We start from the raw sequence: 18,623 nt of genomic DNA, 5'->3' as shown, positions 1-18,623 counted from the left end.
CAGCATAAACACTTCAGCATTGTATAAATTACAAGGTTTACTTTTGGAATAGACGCCATACCCCTTTATGGCAACTAGGACTGCTGTAAAACTTGTCGCCTGTCTTTCTCCCACAGCACTGCTGTTAATTCTCACAAAACCACCTCACCCGCACACGTTGGGCCGTCAGACCCTTCGGGAGCCCTCCTGAGTGTGAGGAAGCGGCTCTGTTCCCCCCGGGGAGGACCCCTCGGCCGGGAAGGCAGCACCCTTTGCCCGCAAGCCCTGAGCCGGCTCCCTCGCCAGCCGCCCGCCCTGCCCGGTTGTCATGGAGACCAGAGGGGCCGGGCCTGAGGTAGCAAAGCGCCCATTGATTGGCTGCGGGGCAGAGTCCAATAGGCGGGCGAGGTGTTCCGTAGGTGCCAAGATGGCGGACAGGTAAACAGGGCTGGGGGGGCGGAATCTCGGCGCTGGGGTTGTGGTGAGGGACGGCGGGGGGTGCGCGGGTTGTTCGGTAGTGCTGTCCGGTTTGCGGGGGGGCTGGCGGTCCCCCACCTCGCTTTGGAGCGGCGCTTCGTTTCGCACGGAGCGGGCTGCCCTCCTTTTCCCGGCCTGCCGCCTTCCCCGAGCGGGCTCTTCCCTCCGTCCTCCCTCCCCGGGGCTGGCGGAGCTCGCTCGTACGCGGCCGTGCCCAGCGGGCCGGGGGAGGCGGTTGCGCTGTCCTGGGAAGGGCTGGACGTGCTCCCCCGCTGCCCGCGGTCAGAGGCAGGAGGGGTTTCCTGCGGTATCGCCCTTAAACTGCAAGCAGCGATAAACACGTGCAAAGGGACAAAACTTGAAACAACGAAGGGAAAAAAAAAAAGTCAATAGCATCAACCTGTGTGCTTAAATCGTCTGCTTCTCTCTGAAATAGTAAGTATTAGAAGCTTTTTAATGTGCTTGTCTAAAATATCTAATGATAGTTTTTGTTCTCAAGAGAAATTAAAATATTTCTGATTATGCATTTTGCTATTTCTGCTTCTCTCTTTTGCAGGCTAACTGTGTTTTTATCTCAGAATGGGTAAGCTCACACAACTCTGGTGTCTTTGCAGTGATTTGAAGTGGCTTGGACTTGTTTAAACTGGACGATGTGGAGTGGACTGTTACCTCCAGGACTGAATGAAAGTGATGTTGACTTAAGCTCTGATGAGGGAGATGAATCTCATAGCTCCTTTTCGAAGGACAATGCAAAAGAAGATACTGAAAGAGTTCAGCTTTCTGAATCCCAGGAGAATGGACCTGAAAGTAATGCTGTCAGTGAACCTGTTATGATATCAGTGACAGATGGAGAAAATGAATCTCAAACGTGCCCTTCTGGAATTTCTTTAAATATGTGGAACGTGGGTATCATTGCAGGTCTGCAAATATCCAGAGCATAAAAGCAAGGTGCCCAAAGTTGAATGGCTAATTTTTAAATTAAAATAGCATACTGTTGAATATTTAGTGTACAAATCTGGCACTAAATAAAATATGGTGAAAGTGCGCTCATTGTAGTATACATTAGATCGTTTCAAGTAGGGTGGGCAGGAATTAAGACAGGAAATGAGTGTAACTTTTTTTTTCTCCCCAGTGCAGTGGTGATTGAAAGCACAGCAGGGAGATGGTTTGATAACTAAAGACTTGTGTTTTGGGTAGTGTATGGGCTCTGAGCTTCTTCATAACTCCTTTTAGCGTTGATAAGGAATTACAGCTGAGTAGACTGGCCACTGTACTGGTGATGTGTATCTGTGAAGTGGAGGTGTACCCTTCTGCTTTCTGTAGGGGTTCACTGTAGGCCTTCACACTCATAGTTGCTTATAATCTCCTGATTTTTGTGTTGCATGTAAAGACTGGAAAAAAAAAATACAAACAAAGCAATCTATGGTTTAGACTTTTGAGTTAAAATTGGTTAAAAAATATAGCTAGCTTTCTCCATCCATTGATCCATGTAGGTAGCCTGCTGTGCAAGGACTATGCTGCCAGTAATACTTGGATTAAGTATTGCTTAACTACCAGCTAGGCAGTAGCAATACATTGAACAGCTCAGGAGTGCACAACCAGCATAAGTGTATTCAGTGCCACGTCCCGTGAGAAAACTGTTGGGTTTGGATAGTCCTGGGATTTAGGGAGGACAGAAAGGTAGAGGTGAGGAAAGGTTAGAGCTGATTCTAGTTTAACACCATCAGGGTTGGATGCTCTCAATGCATAAATTCTAATGTAATAGATCCTGGGACACTTCTGAGCACATCATGTATTTTTTTTTTTAAATGGGAAAAAAAAATTAAAATACTGATTTGCCTTTTCTTAATTTTGTAGAAATTTTTGGAGCTTCAGAAGAAAAACCATGAAATGAAAACCCAAGCAAATGAAGGAAACAAAAGCCGAAAAAGAAAGCGCCACAGAAAAGGTGTTTTATATAATGACAGAATTTATTTGCTCTAAGTGGAATTAGTATCAAATACATTGCAAGTGGGATTTGCTGGTTTGGGGTTTTTTTGTTTTGTTGGGGTTTTTTTGTGTGTGGTTTATTTTTTTTTTTTCTTCTTTTAACAAGAATTGAATGACTGAGTAGTTGTATTCTAGCTATTATGTAGGTTTTTTTCCAGTTTGGTACTTCATTTGTAGGACTAGGTTGTAAACTGCTACTTAAAGTTCAAGTAATAGATTTGTCCTCTCTTTAAAAAGAAGGTAGAACTTACACTTAGCCATTATAAATCAATATTAACTGGGTATTTCAAAAGTTCTATAAAATGTATTTTTGTGTATTGTGGTTAAACTTCTTCACAGATATTGTAGGAGGTTCTTTGTATGAAAAATCTTACAGCTCAGTGGTTTAAATCCACATGATCACTGGGTAAAAATCCTGGTGTGTCAATCTTTCAAAGGAAATACGACCAATTAGAGTTCTATTAACTTTGTTGCATGCTGTAGGGTATTACTGTGTAATCTTGGATTTTTTTTTTTTTTCCCCTCCTAGAAAAACAGAAAAAGAACGATGAAGTGACTAAGAGGTATAACCAGGTCAATGTGATCATCTGAGGTCTCTTTTTTAATATCCGGCAAACTTGTAAAGAGCTTGACCATGATCATGGCCAAAGCCTAGCTTTGAACATCGTGTAAAGTACCTGCTGAAGCTGTTCAGTGTCTGTGTTGGGGAGGCTGAATTTGATACCGGTGATTGGTAAAGTTTATGGTTTGATTTTGAAAATCAGTGTCAGGTTAATAGTTAGACTCGATGATCTTAAAAAGTCTTTTCCAGCCTGAATGATTGCATGATTCTGTAAGCTTGCTTTCAAGATTGTGGAGTTACACTTACAGAGGGGAAGGAATAATTAATTTTACTTCCATTAAAAACTAAATGGGTGAAAAAAGCATGTCTGCCCAGTAGAAGAATTTATTTTAGTGTTGAAAAGAATATTGTAAGTTGTGGGAAGGGAATGGATTCTATTAATGACTTTTTTTTTTGTTATTTTTAGTAGTCAGCAGTTGGCAAATGAAGAAAAATGGAAAGAACTTACACAATACTTCGGAATCAATGACAGATTTGAATCACCTGTGGCTAGCAGAGCTCCACAAAAGGTGACTTGATACAAAGCGATGTCAGCTTGTACTTGGCAGTAAAAGAACTCAGCCTTAACTGAGATAGGAACAAAACTGAGACTATTTGAAAGTGAGTAAATGATCAGGTCACTCTGAAGAAGGATAATTTTGTGCACATTCTTAATGAATTGCCTTTGAGATATGACATGAATCATACTTGGATTGAAAGTGTGCTGTGTGTTCTTTTGAGGCAGTATCCATGCTTATTTCCTGTCTGGTTTTGTTTTCTATTATTGTGAGAGAGAGAGAAGACTTTATATGCATTGTTTGACTTCTTGTTTGTTTGTTTTACTTTGATTTTTAGTCATGTTTTGACTTTAAAATGTGTCAAGTAAATCCTTTAGTTGACACCAGTGGCTATAGGAATTTGAGAACCAAACCTACCATACAGTTTTACTGGATTTATAACACATTCTGCTCATAAATATTATTGTGTAACTAGTTACACTTGAAACAACTAGTACAACATGCCGAACAAGTTAAGAAACTCATTATATTGTGAGTTCCTCATAGCACTGTTTGTTCTGTAGTTTTTCTAGTGAAGGCCTGTATAAGTTCTATGACATAAAATCTTCAGTTAGCCTCCTCTATGATAAATTTTTTTTTTTTATTTGCCTAAAGTAAGTTTCTGCATGCAAGTCATGAGATACTGTTGATATATTGTTTGCTTCTGTCTGAGTTCTTACTTTTGGTGGGTAATTAGTTGTCATTAAGCTGCTCAGGATAGATCTGGAATGAGGCCTAAAGAGTTAAAATGCAGAGGCTCGCCATGTAAGTTCTGGATTTAATAAGATGTATGTTCCACTATCGAAAAAAAGCTCTGAAAAGACAGCTAACAGAACTGGCTATCACTGCAACTTGCAATTGTGTACTTTTTTTTCTCTCAACTCCCACTTGAATAATTCAAGTGCAGTGTTTGCAGATCAGTGTTTCTCAATAATTTGTTTTACTTTTTAGCTTTTATCTGTTAAAAAAGTATATGTTATGAAACTCTCAAATGTGTTTTCTTTAGCATCACTAATGTTTAAAAACAATGAGGCTATAAATTGCCTTTTGTTATAAGAGAGAATTTTTTTGCGAAATTTTGAAGTCAGTGCCTACTGCTGTGCTGCTGTTCTGTAGTCCTTCAGAAGTTTCCACCTATAATTTCCAGTAAATATTTACTTTTTATTGTTATATTATTTGTAAATGTTGTTGTTAAACAAGTTGTGGTATGTTGATCATAAAGATTATTTTCTGATTTTCAGAGGTTAAACTCAGAAGCTTTTTCATTGTTTTCCATAGGACTGCTAGAATTTTTAATTTATTAGCACAGTGGCGTGGCACCATGCCAGAACTCAGTTTTTGGATAAAGATAAGATCTTAGAACTGTAACGATACAGTGGTAATTGCCATTCTTCATGTTACCTGACACATATATTTCCCATTTTGTTTAGAAAGCTCCAGGGATGGAAGAGATAAGCCAGATCTTCAGATCAATTTTTATTGTGACAGGCATAAACTAGTCCGTGTAATTTTTTTAACCTGCAGTATTATCCTGCACATAAGGTGGAACTAATGCAATGATTTGTGCTCAGGCAGCCTTTCAGTGAATTCTTAATTATACTGTCCATTACAATACATAGACAAAGTGATTTGTGTTATATAGAAATTATAGGTTTGTGTGGTGTCTAAAAGAACTTTCTGAAATAAATATTTTTAGAAAGGAGAGACACTCCTTAAGTGTGTTGGTTCTTATTTGTCCTAAAGATATTTGCTTTTCTTTTTCTAGTCTGGCCTTGAACTTAGCATGGAGAAGTCTGTGGCTGAAGGTGACATTGATAAGGCTGAGGAGCTGAGTGATAGATTAGCCACTCGCGAGGTAAGTGGGCTATTCACAAAAGCTCTGACAAAACTTTTAGTTTTGTACATCTGTACAAAAAGTGTCATAACTAAAATGGCATTGAAGGTTGTTTGGGGCATCTTTCCTAAGCAGATTTCTGTCAGTGATTGGAGGATTTTGCTGCTGATCTAGTAATGCTTGGACAACCGTAGCTATATATATATATATGCATTGAAAATACAACCATGAACAGTCCCAAGTAACTTTGCTTTAAAGCCTTCACGCCGATTCCACAAGTCAGAGGAGTCGCTAACTAGTCATCTGTATTGAGCTCTTGATTTTTCTGCATGTGGCAAGCCAAGAAAACAGGAGTAGGAAGTTTCCTGTACCTCAGATTTTTGTTTTCCCTCCACAATAAGCTTGAGAAGCCTGGAGAAAGAAAAGCAGAGATTTAGCAAGCTTAGAGCAAGGCATACCCAAATAAGGACAGATACACCCAAACTTGTGTACCAGTCCTTTTTTTTGCTGTCTATTCATGTGCTCAGGAATTGATGACTGGAAGAATTCTAAAGAAGAATGAGAGTAGGTGGATGTCAAACATCTTGCTGTAGCCTTAGAATTATGTTTATAAAATAAACAAATGGATTTTTTTTCTCCTTGTCATCATTTTTAGTATATAAAACTGTGTATACTGTTCACTGTATGTACTAGCAAAATTCAAAAGTGTTAGAAAAGCATTAAGAAAAAGACAAATTCTGAGTACTTCTCATTCTCATACAAATACTTAAAATGTTTCTTAAGTACAAGGTTTCAAGCTGAGCTTTAATATAAAATGGCAGATTTAAATCTTTTTAATGAATCTAATACAGTGTTGTGATGGCTTTAAAAACAAATGGCTTTTGAAATGGGAAATAGAGTTCTTAAGGTTCTCTAAGTATGGTTAGGTAAAACTAACTGTTCCTCGGTGGGTGGTGTTCTTACACAACCATTAAACTCCTACATGTAGTGACTGGGGGCGGTTTCTAATAACTAGACTCCTATCTACCTTTTCACCAGTAATCACAAAACTTCAATCCGCAAAGATAACAGCTATTGACAGTGATAGGAATGTGTCCTAATGTTCCCTTTCAGTCTGGCCAGCTTCTCGCTGTGGTACTGTTACATTACCTCTCATGTGTACGACGTGAAAAATACTTGCTGTTCTCCTTCACAAATGTCATTATCCCATCTACTCTAAAGCGGTTAGAGTATCATAATCAATAAAACATACTGAGGTTCTACTGCAAATTGTTTGACTATAAAAACAAATTAATGTAAGAAGTTTTAAGGTTTTGTAATATTTATGATAAACTGTTATCCGATTTCGGTAGCCATGGGATTGTACGACATCTAGCATATCCCAGGTGCTACAGCAATGTATTATTATTTGTGCAACATTAGCTCCAAATTGTTGACTTTCAAATATTAGCATGTTGTAATTCTGAAAACAAAATGCTTGAAACATTATTAGTATTCACAGCCTTGACTTGGTTTTGGTTAAGTGGGTTTATCTGAATAAATAGTGTGTTGAAAGAAGGAAAACGCAGATGACTCTGGCTTGATCTCATGAGGAGTTTGGTCGAGGCAGAATCCATGTAAATTCACTGGGGTTCTCTACTGTTGTAAAGCTGTGCTACACTACCCACTGCAAGATTCATTTTTCTTGGTGATTTAAAGAAGCTGTATTTTTAATGGATGTTTTAAAATACTTTTTGTTCTAAGGAAATTATTCTAACAGTGACTAATTCTGATTCAGTGAAGAGCTGTAGAAAATTATTTTATTATGGAAGAGATTGATTCAAAAATCATTGTTCTGTATGCAAGTGCAATTAATAAAACATTGCTCTCGTATTGTGTAGTATTGACTCCATCTCTATTTTCCTTCTGTTTGCAGTTCAAAGAAATGTCCCTTTTAAAATGCATTTTACATAATACCGCTTAGAAGTTAAGTAAAGTATGTGGTTATTTGTGTTTCTCTAACTTCCAAACGCAACACAGCACTGTGAGCAAGTCAGGCATGGAACTATACTATGACTGTATTGAAGTACACCACTTCTGAAGTCTAGAAAAATAAGTGGATGAATTATTGTTCTTTTATCTCAACTCCATCTTTTTATGTATAGTTTTCAATTTTCTTGAGCAGTGTTGTGGGGTTGGGGGCAGGGAGCGTATGAGAACCAGCTGCCTTCTGTTTGGGGTACAGCCCCTCTTGCAGCCATGTGAAAAATGTTCAGTGGGTAGGTGTTCTTTTTTGAAATCAGGTGTATGAGGTTTTAATCGGCACCATTTTCTTTTGCAAGAAGCAGTGACTGGAACCTGCTGATAAAGCTTTTGCTTTGAGGCACAGATCCCAGAGTTCTTAAAGCCGTTTCCTGCCTTAATAAGTGAAACTAATTTTTGATGTATAACATTTATAAGCCTGTGAAACTGATAGGGCAGCTTCAGTATTTAGAAAAATGAAGCAAAAAAATAAACAGATGATGAGAATAGGCAGTAAAAACATGTCCTAAAAAGCAAAGGAACGCCAAAGTGATGCTGTCAATATGCTATCATTATGACCCAGTGAGAAAAGGCTTTTTAAATTTAAGATTCTTTTTTAAATCAGTTATTATTTAGGCAGTATGCGTAATCTAGCAGCTGTGAGTGGATCACTGAAACCTACATCCTAAAAACTAAATGATACTTCTGTGTTTTGGGTCTTTTGATTTCCATGTGGTGGTCTTGCAGGTTCTTTAAGGAAAATGTGACTGTACTGCTGTCAGGGAGGCGATGGGGAGTATGTTATTTGTTAACTTTCTTCTGTTTTGATGAATATGCACAAGTGCTGATTTTAAAACTTCTTAACCTAGTAGCTTTTAAGATTTTAGACTGAGAGTTAGAAGTTAGAACTCGGATACTTTATGCATGAGGCTCTGTAATTAGTTACTAATAACTGCATGTGTGGATTCATATGTAGCTTTTGAGACTGACTAAAAATGTGACTTTTTTATTGGCAGTTGCATTTCTATTAAAAAAAAATACCTGCATGATGATGATATTCACTCTAATCTCTTGGCAAACCCCACTACAAAGTATTACCCCTTGTCTCCTGTTGGCACCCTAGTTTGTAGACTAGCAAAGTGACTGTAGTTAGTTTGGGAGTTACCAGGGTAGCAGATCTTTAAATGCAGCATCCTTGGCAATCCCCACAGCATATTCTTTTGTGAGGTGTTCTGCTTCACTAAGAGTTCTAGTGATCCTGAAAATCTTGATTGCATTATTTTTTATAAGAGTGAAAATCTTCCCGCAGGATACGGGCATGTCTGTGTTATGTTGTACAGAGTAACTTGGCTTCTTTAGCTTGACTGCTTCTAGAATCCAGTCGAGCTTGCGCATCTCAGTGCTATGATGCAGTGACAGTACATAGACCAGCACTCCTTTGATAAATTTGCGTTGAGCATCAGGTGGGTCATACTGCTTCATCTTAATTCACTGTAGATTTTTAAATGCTGTTAGACTGAATTATTTCTTTAATATCTACAACGTAGGGCTGTTGAGTAACTAGCAATTCATTGCAGTGTGCACGATATAATATGCACAGTTAAGGTTTACTGTTGTAGTCCAGTTGCTGTCTTTGTTGTAACATTCCAGGGCTTTCAGCACTGGTAGAGTCCTTCATGTTTTAACGTTTCTTTTTTTCAAATGTAGAATGGCATACCCAAAGCTGTTGTTCGAACACGGCATTTATTGATGACTTAACTTGGGAGATGCCAACAGAGATGTCAATGTTAACATAGGAGTTACCCCAAAAATTCTGAACCTCGGATGAAAGTTGTTGAGAGAATGAAGTTTGTGGATACTTAGCTAGGCTGAGATAAAGTGGTTTTTTTGATGATGCTATCGGGTAGGGTAGTTGAGATTTAATAGTAGCAAGTACCTGGGTATGTAGCTGGGAACAGACACTTGGAGTTATGTCAGCGTTTCTAATGCTTTTGGAAAACCTCTTTGGAATAATGTCCGAAATGTACTTTAAATGTTTCTACTGTGTTTGTGGGAGTCTGCCTAGATTTTTTTTTTTTGAAGAGCAAATGTTGATAAACTAGAGCACTGTGACTGTCTGTGGTTGGAGATGTTTATCCTTTTGAGTAAGGATGGTATGTGGAGATATCTGGTAATTTTGCTTTGCAAATCAGTTTCAATTTGGAGTGATACTTGCAAAAGTTCTTTTTTTTTTTAATTAAACCAAATAATTTTTAAAGATTCTCCCCACCACCACCCCTAATACATAAACCTGAAAATATTTTCCGAGCTTTTTTCCCCTAGAGAGAATTTTTCATAGTGTTTTTGTGTTCAAATCATTGTGCAGTGTCTCAGAAGCAGAATACAGATTTCTATGGCTCCAATATTCTGAGAACTAATCTGACTAAACCTCAAACTTTGTGTTTGCTTGTGGGTTTTGTGTTAACTGCCTGGTAGGTAGGTGCCACATTGTCGAAGACTGCATTAGCCTGAGGACTGTAACTTGAATGCGATAAAACTATCTCAACCATGTTAGACTTACCTGTCAAAAGGCACTTCTAAAATATTTTGTAATTTAGTCTGCTAAATTACTGGAGTAGTTGTCAATCTCTAAATAGCGCAGGCGTTTTGACAGCACTGTTCCTAAGTACTTAGCTTAGTGGCTTCTGGCATTTTGGTGAAAGACTTGAAAAAACCTGCAATTTATAGGGAAACTATGGTATTGCAATCAAGCTTAAATGAAAGATCTGCATTGTAATTGACAACATTAATTTGCTGTTCACTGGGAGATCATTCTTATGTTACAGGAAGATCAGTCCTGCTGTTGTCTTCAAAATTTGTTGCATCAGTTTTGACCATTTCCTCATGATCAAATTAGTGTCTGTTGTCCGTACCTTCTAGCCGTAGAATGGGAAGTGCACGAGCAATGCTGTATGTCATAACCATTGAGAACCCTTCTGGAACTGGTTTTCCATTTGAAGTTCTGTGTAGGATGTGGTTGAACAAGAGATCTCACACACGTTACTGTTCCAGATGGACAGGTTATAGTGCTTGATGTTCTTCTATCGGTAAAATAGAGTTTAGTTTCTAAATTCTGTGCAACGTTCACAATTTATCATAATGCTTTTAGGTACCTGAAGAGATGGATGCAATTTTACATGGAATGTAACCAAGCACCAATTAACTTGGAAGTCTTCCCTGTTGAAGGACCTGGGGAGAGAAAAAAAAAAAGAGAAGAGTTTCTTCTTTATCTCTGAAAGATTTTCTTACTAACACTTAGTGGAGGTGCTTCCAAATATCTCTCTTCATTGAGGTTGTTTCCTTTTAACCTTTGGAACATGGCAGGGTTATCACCTAGAATTACATTCTTATGCTTCCTTAATTATGTATATCTTTTCCTTAACAAACCTTAAAAAAAGATTTCAGATGTTACAAGTCTAATTAAAGAGACAGACAAAGCACAGTTTATACTGTAGATTTTTTCTGCAGTTCAATTAATCAGCATGTTTTCTCTTTTAATTAAAACCATTTTAGTAAATTAAAGCCCACAGCAAAACACATATATAATTTGTTTGTAATTAGCTCTTAATTGGTGGTAGTTGAAGCTTAGCACCCTTGGTTTCTTTCTTCATGATTGCCATTTTATTAGCAGCCAGTCATTAATTAATCTTTTTTTCTAATTAGCTTATAAAACTGTTGATGGCACATTATTGTAAATGTGATTTTAAGTTCAAAGCTTGTTAATAAGCTTTCTTACTTAGAAGAACAGAGATAAAGAAATTGCTGAAAACAGTACTACAGTTCTTTTTTTAAAACTGCCTTTCTTATAAGGGGGCTATGTAAAGCATCTAACAGCTTATAGTTAATTTTTTAATGCTGTGTTTTCTCATGAATGGAAGAAGTTACTTGCATTTAAATGTTTAAATCTAGCAAAGAGCTTAATATCAGAACAGTTTTCTGTCCTTCCTCCATTACTGTGTCATCCAAATATAATTTGATGTTGTAGCACACAGCATAAAAATACAACAAAGGTATTACAAAGTATTTTACAGTGGAAGTTGAGCACATCATTGAAAGGGGACAATTTTCACTGCAAAATCCACTCAGTATTCTTGTTTGCTTTATATATTTTATATACGTCAGCAATGGATAACATTCCATAACATAAAAGGAGAAAATCATTGCTGAAGGCAAGCCTGAGAAAACTAGATTCATATTGGATGAGAAACTGTAACACTGTATTAAAAGGCTGTTTGGCTTCTCCGGTATGATCATAGGATATTTCCGGACCTGTTTGAATATAGATGTTTTGTTAGGGCGTCTGTAGGTTTAGCATTTTGTGTATCATGCCCAAATGTTTCTGGAGCAGTTCTTGAATCTGTTGTCTTATTACTTGCATCACTCAGCGTTTACATTGCAGAGTCCTATCTTAATGAAACGTCTTTGCTTTATGATGTTTAATGCTAAATGCCTTGATTTTTTCAAGGAAGTTTTCTGGAAGTTACAGTAGATTCTGCTGCAACTTAATAAAAATGTTTACTCTTCTGCTTGCACTTTACGTACTATTTCAACTTCAGCCATTTCTTTGCTTGTTTTAAAAGTGTTTTATGATGCTGTGCAAGAAACACTAGAAAGGGATAGCTGACAAGGAAAAAATTAAAAATTGGATAAAAAGTAAATGAATAATGTCATATTACTAAAAAGATGAGAGGCTAATTTGTGCCGACTTTTTGCTAATTTTGTTCAAGCCTCAAAATGAGGAGCTGTCACCCGTTCTGTGTAGCACTGATGACAGTGCCAATGATCCATGAAATAAGCTGCCGCTGGCTTTGTTCTGATAAGAATGAACAAATCTGCACAATGTACGGCTCCCAGAATCTCATTTTCATACTTGCATGCAGGCTAAAAGAAATAAGCTGTTTGCAGGCTTGATTAATCAGACATTTGAGGGGTTTTTGTCTCTTTGATCTCTTTCGTCTCCTAGGTAACTTGCTTGACATTAATGTTGAGCTTGAGTAAAGACAATCAGGAATTGTAGACCAAACTGATATAAAAATTAAAGACCTTAACACTTTAAGTACTCCAGTAATGGTTTCGCTTTACTTCAGAAAACATCTGTTTTCATTTAATTAAAGAACAAAAGAGAATGGCATAAATATTTTTCATAGAGACCTGTTATTCCATAAAAAGTTAAAGTATGATAATTGGTATCTTTAAATAAATGCCTTGAAACTGTTCAAAAAGAAGTAAAGCTTCAGAAATTTGTTACAAGGTAACAATTTCTGATGAGTAGAAAATTTATGAAAAATAACCGATAAGGAATTTTCATTTATGCCACATTAAACATCTAGAGTAAGATATTTGACATGATTCTTGGTCAACTTCAAAATGGAAAGGGGGCTTTGTCCTGTAGAAACTAAGTTGTTTTTTAAGTTTGTCTTAAAAAAAAAAAATATATATATATATAGTGTTACAAGGATGAACCATTATATTAGCTTTACTACCCAATATGATTTACACACTTTAAACCTGAAAAATTGAAAGGAATTTAAAAAAAATGTCGCAGTGCGTTTGCTTGAGGTTATGCAGACGCTTTTACAAATCTTCCAAGTGGCTGTAAAGATGAATGCCTCAAGGGTCTAGCCAGGGCCCTGCTTTTCCAACCAGCTAAAGCCCTTATCTTAAATCCAAGCAAAGTACCATTAATCTTTTTGAAAGACCTTTTATGGCTTTTAATATATCCCAAATTAGAACATTTTACACCCTTGGTTCCTGAAATATGGTGATAAAAAGCCTTTAGAGCTTAATTTTCCTTACTGCGTGCTCTGACCAATTTGCAGTTCTTTGTGATAATGTTTAGACACCTTAATTAAAATGCAGCAAAATATTGGATGTTCTATATGGAAAATGCTGATACTTTGACTACACAAGAAATTGTTGTATATATTTTTATTCATGCTTTCTTACTTCTTTTAAGATTGTATTTTATTGAGTTATCTGATGACCTGAAATGTTTTTTTTTTTAAATGTAAAACCCATTGACCAAGCTTTTATGGATTTCTTTTGCGGGGGGCGGGAGGGGGAGCGAAGATGTATGTCTGGGTGTGGGTGGGAGCAGAAGGCGTTTAATCTGACTAAAATATTTGTGTGTGTTTATATGTGATTTTTTTTTTTTGGTCTTGAAAATTCGACTCTAGCCTAGGAATTATAATATTAATGCTGCAAAATGTTTCTCCTTTTACTTCCATGTAGACTACAGAGGATATTATTATCCCCTTTTTTCTGTACTTTTCAAAGACGGAAGAATTCATTCTGTCTTCCGAGAAATACAGATCAAAAGATTTTTCTGCAGCACTTGTGTATATTTGTATATGTATAAGTGTTCAATGGGCTACTAGAATGTATTTTAAGGAGATGCCATTATTCATCACATAGTGAGAGTTAATTTTCAGGTATTTTAGGCGGTAAAATACAGTTCAAAAACAAAGGCATGGTTCTGGTGATTGACTGACTTCAGCTATCAGATTGCTTTACTTTTGAGTTAATAATTAGTCCTGTTTCAATGGACAAGTAAACATTTTTTGAATATTTTAAGTGAGTTTTCTCAAGCATTTTTATACTGCACGTCTATTAAAGCTAATAGCTGCCCTTAAATACTAAGTGACAATGCAAATAAGAGAATGTTATATTCTGGTCTTTGACTTGAGATTTGGCAGTTCAGATGTTGGCACTGAATTACTGATTATATAAAATGTTAATGCTCAGGGGAAAAGGGATGTAGCTAATAATATCAAAGTTTTGAAATATCTGCTCACATGAATTTTGTGCATTAGGATGATTCCATAGGTGCATATTTATGACCTTATAACATGTGCAAATAGTAGATGAAAAACTTGTTTAGCACTATTTATTTTGCATATTCTCCTTTTTGAATATTATGCTACCCTGTGAAGTGTTTGTGTTGCCAGTGCTTAGAGCCTCAAACAAAGCATGAACTGATGTTGTGCTTATCGCCTTACACGTATGTAGACTCTCAAAGCCTTCTGCAGAAAGGCTGCTTCCTTGACTCTTGAACCCTGGAAGGATTGTGAGGTAGAATAGCTTGTCCTGATGCTGCTATGTTTTGCTTTGTTAACAAAGTGATCAGAGTATCAACCTACGTACAGGGTAGGTGTTAGATGGGAGAGTTGTAGAAGATGTGTCAGTGCCTGTACACCTGAAGATGCATTCTTGAGTTCTCTCCCATCTTACCTGGATAAAACATTTTTCAGAGTAAATAGGAATTACCTGTATAGGTGCTGCAGATTATTGAAATATATTACCATTAATAATGGAACTTTAACCAAAGTGTTAAGGAGTGTTCTTGCACTTGGATCTCCCATACCTCTCTTGTTTGATGCTCCCATGACATTTCTGGGAAATTTAGAATACCCAGTCAGAACCATGTTATCTGACTTCAGTAGGTATTGGACTGGATAGGAAGATATCGTGTTCGTCCACATCTGCTTGTAGTAGTTCTGTTTAAATGAATTACTTGTTTGTCTTGGAGAAGAATGGTAACTTTTGAGACAGAATTCCTCTGTAATTCATAATTTAGTTGCAAGTAATGTCAAGTCGTGACAGCAATCACAAAATGTAACTACAATGAACAAGTTATGAATGCTGATTCAGGAAAATAATCAAGTCATAGTTCACAGTACCATTTTCCATCTTTTTTCTTTTTTTCTTTTTTTCTTTTTTCCCCTCCCTTGATATTCACTAAAGTGAACTTAGTTCTCACAGTGTGAATAAGTTTATGAAACTTAAGGGGATTGGACTAGATGACCTTTAAAGGTCCCTTCCAACCCAAACTATTCTGTGATTCCATGAAAGTAAAGTAGTATTCACCTGTGGCGTGTTATGACCTTATTTGAAAAGCATGCATATTGTCACCCTAATAATCTAAAAGCTGGTAATATGAAGACTAAATTCCGGATGGACTCTAAGGATACCATTTCATTTACTTTCTGGAGAGACTGATTAAAACATGACTACTGGTATTACTGGAAAATGTGTGATAGTAGCTGTTCTTCATGTATAAAACCATTGGGTTTTTGTATTGGTAGGACCGGATACTATTGTGTTAACACAGCTGAGACTGCCCTGTGTGTGTATTTCTATGCGTATATATTTATCTAAACAAACAAACAAAAGGATGTAGTGGGCTATTGCCCTTTGCCTTTGTTCTTGAAAAAGAAGGACTGGGTGAAAAGGATTGCATGCCCCAGGATCCCACTCCTTTGTATTTCTCTCAAGAGACATTCTTGCTTGTCTGATCTAATAGTACAGCATCAGCCTAATATTTGAAATATATTTTAATATCTATTGACTTTGGAGAAACAATAGAAGACCAAGTAATTTGTGAGGCTTAACTTTCGTATGAGCCATTTGCATCTATTCAATTTTCCTTTGTTCCTTTTTATATCGTAGCTTGGTGTGAAAATTGCCAAAGCTGCTGCTTGCCGCAACTTTGTAAAAGCCAAGCAAGAAGCGGAGGCTGCCCAAGAAGCTAGAAAGAAAAAGAAGCTTGCTTGGGGGTAAGTCATTTGAGTATGGAATTAAACATTTGTGGTTTCTTTGGCACTACATGTATACAATACAATCTCAGTTAAATGTTTTCTTAGTTGAAATAGGCTTGTGCTAATCTTATTTGTTTAGTTTGACCTTGTTGGATTTGGGGGGGGGGGGCGTGGGTGGTTAGCAGTGTATCAGACTTACATACAGACGCTTTACCAGAATTAGTGTATTGGTTATATGGCTACGTTTGCCTTCATATCTTTATTACAGTATAAAAATACTCTTTTATTGTTATTAATAGTGTGGTTGATTACATGAAACACACGGACTTACGATTCCTAATGTGGTTTTTGTCCTCTTTTTTAGATTTGAAGCCAAGAAAAGATGGGAAACAAAAAGCAACATGGGATACATGTAATTCATCCTGTTTTTCTCACGAGTCAAGTACCTGTTTTTACTTGAATTTTTGTGGGCAACTTCTTAAATCTAAACACAAAAAAAAAACCCGACCAAAACCTAACATATCAAATTCCTTGTGTTTTTCTTAATGCTGTTAGACTGCAATATCTTGCTTTGCCTCTCTCTTATGATGTAGCAAAAATACTATTTAAACATCAATATTATGTTAAATATAATATTTTTCTCCAAAATACAAAAATCCAAGATAATGCATTTGGAGTCTTGTACAGAACTGTCTGCAGCTGGAATAAAATGCTTTGACCAAACGTGTTCTGTGCTGCACAGCAGTTACAATGTGTGGGTATAAGGAGAAGGTTTCCTGTTAAGGTTATGCAGACTTAGTGCAGCAAGTACTATGTCTTTGACTGCTTGAAAGTTGGAGGGGGAGTGATACTAAGTAAAGAGAAGAAAAAACACCCTACCTGTTTAAAACTGTTATGTATGCATGCATTTATGGGCTTAGTAAATGGAAACAGAAAAAAATGACTGAAAAGGTCCATCCTCCCTCTCCTGGGAAGATCTGGTACTATTTGTCATGTCCTGCTGCCATATTCTTCAGAATATTTCAAATTCCTGTTTTCCTTTCCTTCCCAAGAACTCAAGTTCTAAAAGTCACAGTTTCTTAAAGCAGATAAAGTATAGAAATATCTTTCCTGAAAAATACCTGAAATACATTATCTTGTGCAGTTAGCTGCACCCAAGACACAAATGCAGATTTTATTCCAAGTCGAATGTTTTACAGATAATTAGGATTTGAATGTTTATGTTATAAGATTATAACAAGAATTTATGATAATGTTTCTTCAAAATTGTTCTCGGTGAAAAGTAAGGACGCATTCAGAACTAAGAACTTCTCTCCCTGAAGCTCTTGCGTATATGTTTAGTCACCACAATGCCTGAATTGAATTGGTAATGTAAATGTCAGTTATTGTTCACCAAGATTAATATGTTTCAGGCCAAAGGTATGGTATTAGCGTAATGGTGATTTACTATGTAAGTACTTGAGGCTAAAACAACTTGCCAACAAATAGCAATTGGAAGTTTTACTGCACCGATTCGAAGAGTTTAGATTTTCAATCCAACATGGAATAGTGCATTTTTGTTCATTAGCCCTCAGGATGTTTGATTCTTTTTATTTTTTAGCAGAACATCGTATTTCTTTCACAAAGATGAGAGCCTGCAATATGGTAATCTGCAGTTAGCTGTAATTGGTTACGATGACAGAGTTTAATACAATTGCCAGGATTGTAAATCAGGGACTAAACAGGTTTCTGCAGTATAACACCATAAATCTCACAGTATGGTTTACAAACTGTATTAGCTTTAGAAACTTTGGTGTGGAAGGAAGCAAGTGATTATCAAGGTAAATTGCATGTTTACTTGCATAAACAAACAGATTACCTCATGAACCTTCATCAAGATTTTTCTCAGTTCCAAATGTTCCTGTCCAAAACTTACAGGCACTCTGTGTCCTAACTTCTGGGGTGTTTTTAAGCAACTGGCAGATTAGTATTTGATACAGTTGACCTTCCTTCTTGTTTTATACTGGAAAGCAGAATGATGCTATACATTTTCTTGTAGTAGTTGCACTTAATATTAACAGTATTTATTAGTCAAATAAAGATCTTGATCTAATTGTAAGGATCAGTGCTGTTTGACACGAAAATGTGCTTTAAAAGAAATTCAAACCGTCAAAAAACAACTATTGTCTGAGAACTTGGCACACTGTATTTGTCGCACCAGTGTGTATCCAGCCACCTGTAATATTTTTTCACTTAAAATAACCAATTAGTTTTATATTAGGCTATTAATAATGTAACTATTTAGGAAGCATGGAGAATATTTGCATTGAGTTACTTGTTTGAATTTAAAAATGATCACATTTCAAGTATTTTGATCTACCTAAAGTATTTGCTTAGAATATTAGTTAATTCCCAGAATTACAGCATGTTAAAAAAAAAAAAATCTCATTAATGGGGAATATACAAAAGCCTAATACAGCTTTATAGAGATCCTCTGAATACATAATAAATGAACACATAACTGTGCATTTAATAAACATCCTCCTAATAAACATCCTCCTAAATAAACATCTTTGTCGGCGACATGGACAGTGGGATAGAGTGCACCCTCAGCAAGTTCGCCGACGACA

General features: G+C 36.6%; 1 protein-coding gene across 3 annotated transcripts; it reads left to right on the top strand.

Annotated features, from left to right (window-relative positions):
- Positions 1 to 380: 380 nt before the first annotated feature.
- Positions 381 to 16,737, top strand: FAM204A (family with sequence similarity 204 member A). 3 transcript variants are annotated; one of them, XM_010119692.2, is made up of 8 exons: positions 381 to 417; positions 1,071 to 1,358; positions 2,314 to 2,404; positions 2,975 to 3,008; positions 3,474 to 3,576; positions 5,369 to 5,458; positions 15,926 to 16,032; positions 16,379 to 16,737. In XM_010119692.2, the coding sequence occupies exons 2-8, from the start codon at positions 1,107 to 1,109 to the stop codon at positions 16,428 to 16,430; spliced, it is 729 nt and encodes a 242-aa protein (XP_010117994.1). In that variant the 5' UTR covers positions 381 to 417; positions 1,071 to 1,106; the 3' UTR covers positions 16,431 to 16,737. The 3 variants fall into 3 exon arrangements, with proteins under 3 accessions (XP_010117994.1, XP_086608621.1, XP_086608622.1); XM_086752495.1 differs by lacking the exon at positions 381 to 417 and adding an exon at positions 513 to 891; XM_086752496.1 differs by lacking the exon at positions 381 to 417 and having other exon boundaries at positions 1,046 to 1,358; positions 3,477 to 3,576.
- Positions 16,738 to 18,623: the final 1,886 nt, after the last annotated feature.

This window comes from Chlamydotis macqueenii, chromosome 7, assembly GCF_036417535.1.
Source record: "Chlamydotis macqueenii isolate bChlMac1 chromosome 7, bChlMac1.mat, whole genome shotgun sequence".
In the NCBI taxonomy this organism is placed as follows: domain Eukaryota; kingdom Metazoa; phylum Chordata; class Aves; order Otidiformes; family Otididae; genus Chlamydotis; species Chlamydotis macqueenii.
Note: the sequence above shows the minus strand (reverse complement) of the source record. Positions and strands in the feature narration are given on the sequence as shown.

Coding starts and splice junctions, on each gene's coding strand:
- FAM204A (XM_010119692.2), top strand. CDS start 1,107: ATGTGGAGTGGACTGTTACCTCCAGGACTGAATGAAAGTGATGTTGAC. Junction 1,359..2,313: donor TTTCTTTAAATATGTGGAAC/GTGGGTATCATT, acceptor TTAATTTTGTAG/AAATTTTTGGAGCTTCAGAA. Junction 5,459..15,925: donor ATAGATTAGCCACTCGCGAG/GTAAGTGGGCTA, acceptor TTTATATCGTAG/CTTGGTGTGAAAATTGCCAA.